Source organism: Colobus angolensis, unplaced genomic scaffold (genome assembly GCF_000951035.1).
Source record: "Colobus angolensis palliatus isolate OR3802 unplaced genomic scaffold, Cang.pa_1.0 Scaffold21, whole genome shotgun sequence".
NCBI lineage: Eukaryota > Metazoa > Chordata > Mammalia > Primates > Cercopithecidae > Colobus > Colobus angolensis.
In genome coordinates, this window is record NW_012115266.1 from 5,275,981 (window position 1) to 5,284,394 (window position 8,414).

At 55.0% G+C, this 8,414-nt stretch overlaps 1 protein-coding gene across 2 annotated transcripts in view; it reads left to right on the plus strand.

Moving 5' to 3' along the window:
* The first annotated feature begins 2,467 nt into the window (after window positions 1-2,467).
* The window catches only part of EHD1 (EH-domain containing 1), a 28,526-nt gene continuing 22,579 nt past the window's right edge, over window positions 2,468-8,414 (plus strand). Inside the window, exons 1-4 of one of the 2 annotated variants that reach the window (XM_011942556.1) lie at window positions 2,468-2,569; window positions 3,054-3,378; window positions 3,727-4,153; window positions 8,201-8,298. In XM_011942556.1, the coding sequence (XP_011797946.1) occupies window positions 3,750-4,153; window positions 8,201-8,298 (502 nt within the window). In that variant the 5' untranslated portion in view covers window positions 2,468-2,569; window positions 3,054-3,378; window positions 3,727-3,749. The remainder of the gene's footprint in view (window positions 2,570-3,053; window positions 3,379-3,726; window positions 4,154-8,200; window positions 8,299-8,414) is intronic. The other variant, XM_011942555.1, reaches the window with a different exon arrangement.

Below are 8,414 nucleotides of genomic sequence, written 5' to 3' on the forward strand. Positions count from 1 at the left end.
GCCTGTAATCCCAGCTACTCGGGAGGCTGATACAGGAGAATCGCTTGAACCCAGGAGGTGGACGTTGCAGTGAGCTGAGATCATGCCATTGCACTGCAGCTTGGGTGACACAGAATTAGACTGTCTCAAAAAGAAAAAAACAAATAAAACTCTCAAACATAGTTTATTATATAGGTGAATCCTGGTCCCTGTGATGGGCTTATTGGTAGGATTTCTGTAGCAAGCATATGTACCAGGGCCTCCAACGTTTTTGGATTTGCAGCAATGGGGGTCAGCTACTGACAGGATCCAGTCATGCTGGATGAGGATGCCTCTGGTCCTTTTGGAAGCCTCATCTATTTATTTCCGGTAATAGGCCACTAAGGCTTTGGAGATGGACTGACGGATAGCATAAATCTGGGTCACATGACCACCACCCTTCACACAAACATGGGTGTGCGTGTTAGCAAATTGCTCCTTGCTGAGAGGCAGAACTAGTTCCAGCAGCTTAAATTGCAGTGCTCGGCTCCATCATCTACAGGGGCCACCCATTCACCTTGATGAGGCCACTGCCGTGTTTGCAGTGGACTGAACGGACTGCAGCTGGCCCTTGGATGGCATGGCCAAGAGCACAGATAAGAGCTCCTCGCTACAAGGCACCGCAAGCGGAAAAGGCACCTTTTTTTTTTTGAGATGAAGTCTCCTTCTGTTGTCCAGGCTAGAGTGCAGTGGTGCAATCTTGGCTCACTGCAACCTCCACCTCCTGGGTTCAAGTGATTCTCCTGCCTCAGCCTCCAGAGTAGCTGGGATTACAGGCGCATGCCACCATACCTGGCTAATTTTTGTATTTTTAGTAGAGACAGGGTTTTGCGACATTGGCCAGGGTTGTCTTGATCTCAGGTGATCCGCCTGCATCAGCCTCCCAAAGTGCTGGGATTACAGGCGTGAGCTACTGTGCCCGGCATTGTTTTGTTTTTAAGTTGTCTCTAGGGACCTCGTAGATATCTTCCTAGACCAGGCCACGACAGGACCAAGCAGACCACTTAGAGGGGAGGTAAGGCCCCTTTCTGCTGGATGAGGGCAGTTTCTGAGGAGAGCTAAGGGGGTACCTCAAGGTCCTGGATTTGCAGGGAATTGATTTATGAACTGAAGAATAAAACACTGGGAGTCGGGGATGGCACGGTTTCTGAGATAAAAGGAAAATACTTGAACCCTCCACCATTCTGCCCTGGGCTCAGGCAGACAGGCAGAAAGTGAAACAGCAGAGAAACCAAAAGTGAAATGGTTCATTCACATTTTATAGAACTTTCCCACCAAACTGCCCTACTCAGAAAACACGAAAGAAAAAAAAATTGGGACATTTTCAGCCTGAGGCATGACAAGATAAGGAAGCTGCCTGGAAGCTGGGTGCCAACTCCATGAATTTGGGGGAACTAATTCCTGGCCACTTGGGCCTCACCAGGGTGACAGAGATCCCTTCTTTCAGTCCTTTAAGCTCTTTGGAGAAAGTCAAGTGGCCATACATAACGACAGGGTCTGGGTTTCATTTATAAATAACCCAGGAACATTTTGTTGTTTTCAGTTTTCTAGGGCTGGGTTTTCCCAGCACACAGGGCTCTGGGGAGATGTGAAAACCATGGCACGTCAATGAGAATGCTGCCAGGGCGCCAGTTTGGAGCAGCCTCATTCAGACAACTGAACAACTACTTCATTCAGGATCCTCAGCCGTGGGCCCTTCCCTAGATCAGCCCAGAAGCTGCATCTCCGGGGTGGATCCCAACGTGCTGAGTAGGAGGCAAACCCTTTGGCTTCTAAGGCTGACCCAGGAAGTCTGGACTGCGCCCGCCGGAGGCTCCTTGTCACCAATTGACACACAGCCTCTGGTGACAGTTCTGCCTAGGAGCCTCAGTATCTTCTTTTGAGAATAACACACACACACACACACCCACATCCACACACACCCACAAAGGTGTCAGTAGCTTGTGCCTTTACTATGATGAAAAGAATGCTACTGAAATCTCAAATCAAATAAAAACACTAAGTCAGGGGCGTAAGATTGCAGGCAGGGCTGGAATTACTTATCTGCTCTCCAAAGGTTGGAGAGCAAGAGGGGAGGGCAAAGGAACCATCTATTCCTCCAAAGGGCTCTTACAAGCGGTGGGCGAACAAACCTCCCATCATGTCCTCTCTCGATTCCGGTGTCCTCTCTAGATTCCGCCTGACTCAGCTCCCCTGAGATATCCCCCATTCTCAGATTTGAGTTCCTGCCCCTTCCTCTTAGCCTACCAGCCCGAGTTACTCCCTGACATAGGCCCCTAGCCCTCCAGGCTTCCACATCTCCCAGAAGCGAGAAAGTTGAGAAAGTTGGACCCAAGGCTTTCAAAGTCTCAGGTTCAATTCAGAACTCTTTGAGAGCCCCCAGGGTCCTGCTCCCACACGTTGGTGTCTTGATACTGGTTACATAACAATCAGTCCCCGAAGTTCTGACATCACCCGCTGAAAATTCTCACCAGCCTGGACAGCCAAAGGGGTCTGTGTGTGGCCGGGCAGGATGGCGGGGGAGTGAGCCCCATGGAACAGCCAGGAACTGGTAAGGGGAGGTAGGCATAGGTCCCAGTAAAAGATGGTAAATGATGCTGACCCCGAGAGGAAAGCGGAAGTATTTGGGTTTTTAAATTTCCCCCTAAGTTCCCACAAGATTTCATTGTTGCACCCACACTTCCCCCCTTCCCCGCATAGGGAATTTCCGATTTCACTTCCCAAAACGCAAGTGACCAGAGGGCCTCAACTTCCTCATGTCCTCCTGCCCTGCCCCAGCTGTAGCCTCTGTGGGGAAGCCTTCTCTTCTCCCGCGCGCCTCCGGTGTCACCCATGTCCTCCCCCGCTTGCGTCCCTCTCCCACTCCCACCCCTTCGGCCTGAGGGGAGGTCAGGCCTCTCGCTGCCCGTCAGTTTGCCCGTGTGTCCGCTTCTCCCTGCCCATTTTTATTTCCCCCGTCACCGCCCCGCCCCGGATTCTCTACTCCCTCAGCTTGCTCTGCTACCACTTTCCTGCCTCTCCCTCTCCCAAAGCAGATAAAACATGAGGGGACAAAGACAGTGTGTGTCTGGGAAGCTGGGCAGAGCGGAGTAGGTGCCGCGGCCCGGGGGTACTCCGATGCTTCCGGGGATTCTGAGCCAGCGGGAGGACGACACGTGGGGAACGGCGGGCGCGGCGCGTAGTCAGGGAACCAAGGCACTGGGCACTGGGTGTCTCGTGGAGCCACCCCGCGGGGGTGTGGGGGGTCCACGGTGCCGGAAGGCGCGCAGGCCCACGGACCGTCGCCGCCTGACGCCTGCTCCTCGCCTTCCTAACCGCAGCACTTTCGCGAGCCTCCCCACGAGGGGCGGGGTGAAACAGGTACGGTTGCCACGGCACCCGGACCACAGCCTCGCGATATTTGAAATCAGCCAATGGGAGGTGGGGGAGGGGAAGACGTGGCACAAGTCTGAGGGGCGGGGCCGGGAGGGGCTCCTCCCTACCTCTCCCAGTTGCGCCCTGCCCCCGCCGCGGCGGCGCGAGCGGCCCCTCAGGGACTGACCCTATAAAGGCCGCTCCACTAGGAGCGCGCTCCATTCGGCAGAGGGCGCCTTGGCTGGCTGGGCTGTGCGCCTGCGCAGTGTGGGTCGCTTCTCGTCCCCTGCCCTGGCCGGCCGCGCCTCGGCTCCGCGCCCTCGCCCCACTCTCAGCCGCCGCTCTGCCCCGCAGCAGCCAGTCCCGTGTCCGGCAGTATGTTCAGCTGGGTCAGCAAGGATGCCCGCCGCAAGAAGGAGCCGGAGCTCTTCCAGACGGTGGCTGAGGGGCTGCGGCAACTGTACGCGCAGAAGCTGCTGCCCCTGGAGGAGCACTACCGCTTCCACGAGTTCCACTCGCCTGCGCTGGAGGACGCTGACTTCGACAACAAGCCCATGGTGCTCCTCGTGGGGCAGTACAGCACCGGCAAGACCACCTTCATCCGGCACCTAATCGAGCAGGACTTCCCGGGGATGCGCATCGGGCCCGAGCCCACCACCGACTCCTTCATCGCCGTCATGCACGGCCCCACTGAGGGCGTGGTGCCGGGCAACGCGCTCGTGGTGGACCCGCGGCGCCCCTTCCGCAAGCTCAACGCCTTCGGCAACGCTTTCCTCAACAGGTACCCACCCATCACTCCAGGGGGGCGCGGCCGGGGCACACACCGCACTGGGAGCCAGACCCTCCCGTGGCTGTCGCCCCGCCGTCCTTTGTCTCCGAGGCCCCAGTGAGACCCTCAGTGATCACTCCCTGGTCCAAGGGCCCTGCCGCTTCTCAGAGAAAACCCACCGGGGGTCTAAGAGTGGGGCCCCAGCTTCTGTTGTCCCCAGAATCTTCCAGATTAACCACCGAGCCCTCCTGCAGATCCCAGCCCCACTCCCCTCAGAGCCAGGGCCGGGGTAGGAAGCTGAGCCATTCCTGGGCTCCTTTTCTTGGTCTCCATCTCCTTCCCGCAGACTGGATGCACCTAATTTACGGAAATCAACCCTCCCTTCCCTGTCTCCTTAAGTGTCAGTAGCAAAACACAGTGAAACTTTTAGTCATTCCCTTTTCTGGTGCGGGGTGGGTCTGCTCTGCCTCCCCTGGGAGGGTGGTTTTGTGTAGGAGGAAGGAGGAGGATCTACTGTGGCTTGCTGACTTTGGGGCAGCCCCTTGGAGGCTGGGGACAGTTGAGGTTTGAACACTTCTCCCAAAGGCAGCTCTCAAGAGGTCAGTGCTGCCTTCAGGGATTTCAGGAACCAGGATGAGCTGGTGGCCCTGGGAGCCCTGCAATGAGATTCTGGCCGTAAGCCCTTCTGTGTACTGAGAGACAGAATCTGAGGTTCCTGCACCCGCTTGGACCTCACTTTCCCAGTGAAGTGGCCTCTGCACACAAGGAGAGTGATCTCCAGGACTCTGCCTCTCTCAGTGCTGTGAGTGAAACACAGTGCCCCGCCCCTCGAGGAGTGCAATGGCCAGGCTCACTTTTCTCCAAAGAAACTTGAGACATCCCGGTCCCAACCCCCAGGCATACCAAAGTACTTCATACCAAAGGACTACCTACCAAAGTACTTCACAGACCCTGCCCTCCCTGCCACCCCACATTCACGGACTCCACATGCCTTTCAAATTCTGCACCAGGGAAGAGCCTCTGAAGGAATCTTTGAATCGTGCCTTCCAGGTCGCCGCCCTGCGTGGTCACATTCCTTTCCAGATGCCATCTAGCCGTGCAGGGCAGCTTGCCCTAGAGCCAAGCCGGTGACCAGGCCTACTCCATGCACAGAGCTGACCTTCAGCAGGGTCTGTTGCCACTTCCAGTCATTTCAGCTCGCCCTGCTGTTTTGTGGCGGTTGTCTGTCTATCAAGGCCAGGTGGAGTGCAGCCCTTTGGGCTAGGGGCCCTGAAGAGGTGGGGTCCTCTTGCTCTGACCTTACCTCGTTTCGAGATTTGTGCTTTGCGCACTGGTAGAGAAGTGATTAGCTGAAACCATTAGCTGGTGGGAGCCATTCGACCCTGTGAAAAGTTTGGCGGCTGTGCCAGAAAGTCCAAGTGTTAGGTCTCTGCTTCCATGCAAAACTTTGGGAAACCGTGGGAAGGGTCACTGCCCCCGCTGCCTCTGCTGTCCTGAGCTCTTCACTTTCCTTGTGAGGGCACACCTTTTTTGAAAGGGGAAACATGGCACAGGACCAGTTTTCTGAATTTGGAAGCCTAGAGTTTCAGAGCTGGAAGGATCTTAGACATCGTCTCCGCAGCCCCCACCTCACTGGTTCAGGAAACCGAGGCTCAGAGAGGGTCCAGCTGATTTGAGGAAGTCACCCCTTAGGTCAGCCAGCACTGACTGCCTGGTTTTTGCGCAGCCAGTTACTGCCTTCTGCTGCTTCTACCTGAAAAAGAGCAGTTCAGGATTGCTTTGTCCCAGACCGGTGCTTTGATGACTTTGGTGCCACAGGATCTTAGAGGTGGCGCACGTTTATTTCCTTCTTGCTGCCACCTCATCTCCAGAGGATCCCTGATCACTGGCCGGGCGCGGTGGCTCAAGCCTGTAATCCCAGCACTTTGGGAGGCCGAGACGGGCGGATCACGAGGTCAGGAGATCGAGACCATCCTGGCGAACACGGTGAAACCCCGTCTCTACTAAAAAATACAAAAAACTAGCCGGGCGAGGTGGCGGGCGCTTGTAATCCCAGCCACTTGGGAGGCTGAGGCAGGAGAATGGCGTGAAACCGGGAGGCGGAGCTTGCAGTAAGCTGAGATCCGGCCACTCACTGCACTCCAGCCTGGGCGACAGAGCGAGACTCCTTCTCAAAAAAAAAAAAAAAAAAAAGGATCCCTGATCACTGATGGCCTTGCTGAAAGGGCCCTGTCAGCCCGCGCTGAGGCCCTGAGCTGTGTCAGGATGTGTAGTGTGGGGAGTGTGCCCGGCGAGGAGGGTGCAACAAAGGGGGCTTTTCTCTGGCTGATACAGCCTCTCCCGGCTGAGTCTTAAAGAGACTCATTGAGTCCTGAACTTGACTTTCTGACCTTTTTCCCATATGTGGCTGCTCTAAGAATAAAATCAGCTGGAGCAGACCAAGGCAAGATGCAGTCAGGGTGTCCTAAGAGTGTCCTGTGAAAATTGCATAACTGGAACTGCCACCTGTGCGTCCTTGGTGAAATAGAATCAGAGGCATCTTTGCTGCTTGCTGCCTTTCTTGTTTTCTGCCATATACTGGGCTCTGCAGAGCAGCTGGTTTCTGGGTCCTGTAGATATTAACTTGCTTTCTGGGCTCATTTATGAGGTATTTTTACGTATGTGACTTGGCTTCCCATCCTTCTATTCTGTAATCATCTCTCCAGCGCCTCCTGTCCCCAGCAGGAAGGCCAGGCCTGACCTGCGTGCATTGCTGCTGGCACTGGGAGAGTGAGGCCCACGTTTTGCTCGCCCTGTGGGTCAGCTGGTCTTGCTCCACTGCTTTACAGAGCACCCCTTGCCCTGGCCAGCTGCCTTCTGCCTGTGGGCCCCTGGTCGCTGGGGGATGGGGCCAAAGGGAAAAGCTGATCGGCTGGGAGTCCTCCCCTCTGTTGGAAAGGCAGCTTCAAGTCTGTGTCCTACAGATAATAGGTCAGTCTTTTCTTTGCTCTCACTACCTTTTTCAGAGAAGTTTTTTGTTTGTTTGTTTTTTGAGACAGAGTCTTGCTCTGTTGCCCAGGCAAGAGTGCAGTGGCACACAGTCTCGGCTCACTGCAACCTCCACCTCCTGGGTTCAAGCAATTCTCCTGCCTCAGCATCCTGAGTAGCTGGGATTACAGGCGTGTGCCACCATGCCCAGCTAATTTTCTTATTTTGGGTAGAGATAGGGTTTCACCATGTTGGCCGAGCTGGTCTTGAACTCCTGACCTCAAGTGATCCGCCCACCTTGGCCTCCCAATGTATTAGGATTATAGGCATGAGCCACCACACCTGACCTTTCAGAGAAGTTTTTAAAGGAGCTTTTTCTGTGTCCAGTGAAGGATCCCTGCTCTCAACTAGGACTGCGCTTGCCTTTCTGGGCTGTTATAAGCTTAGTGTGAAACTCAGATGTGCGTCGCTGAGCCCTGGCCCACAAGTCGCCAGCCTCTCCATGGCCTTGTTCTTCCTGAGCCTGCTCTGACTTTCAGAGAATAGGGTGTCTGTGCTTCTCCGTCCCACTGTCTACCAGCCTGTGTGGTCCCCAGCTTTTGTCGGCCGTCCGTTTCAATTCCCTCACCCGAGTGGCTGGTTGAAAGGGCAGGGCTGGCCGTGGCAGTAGTAGGAAGGGGCCAGCTCTCTTCAATGTGGAAATTTAGCCAAGTGGTGGAAAGATGGGATTTCAAGGTCCTGGTGTGACCTTCTGTCTCCCCTCTGAATTGAATGGTGACCTAGGCTTGCACAGTTTTCACTAACAAGTCAGCAGCTTGAAAGTTGATCTCTCAAACTCTAGGGGAAAAGTAAATGTGAGGAAGTGCCGATGTGGGTCAGTTTGAGCCTGCTGGTTGCATTCCCGGTTGAGAAAGTCTGTACAATTTGCCGGCCGCCCCGGGAAACTAAGACAATAGAAAACCACCTGTCAGTTCCCCGCTTCAGGAGAGGAAGCCACAGATGGAGCGAAGGAGTACAGAGAGCCCTTTGTTGTGTCCGGAGCAGCAACGACTGTGTCTTGATGTCTCTCTTCTGGCTCTTGCTCTCATGTAGGTTCATGTGTGCCCAGCTGCCCAACCCTGTCCTGGACAGCATCAGCATCATCGACACCCCCGGAATCCTGTCTGGAGAGAAGCAGCGGATTAGCAGAGGTAAACAGCTCTGACTGCAGCTCGGCCACTGGCTTTGTCACAGATCCTTCTCTCTAAGATCTGCAACCTGGTTCAGATGCTGCCTTTGAGATTTCTCTTTTTTTTTTTTTTTTTTT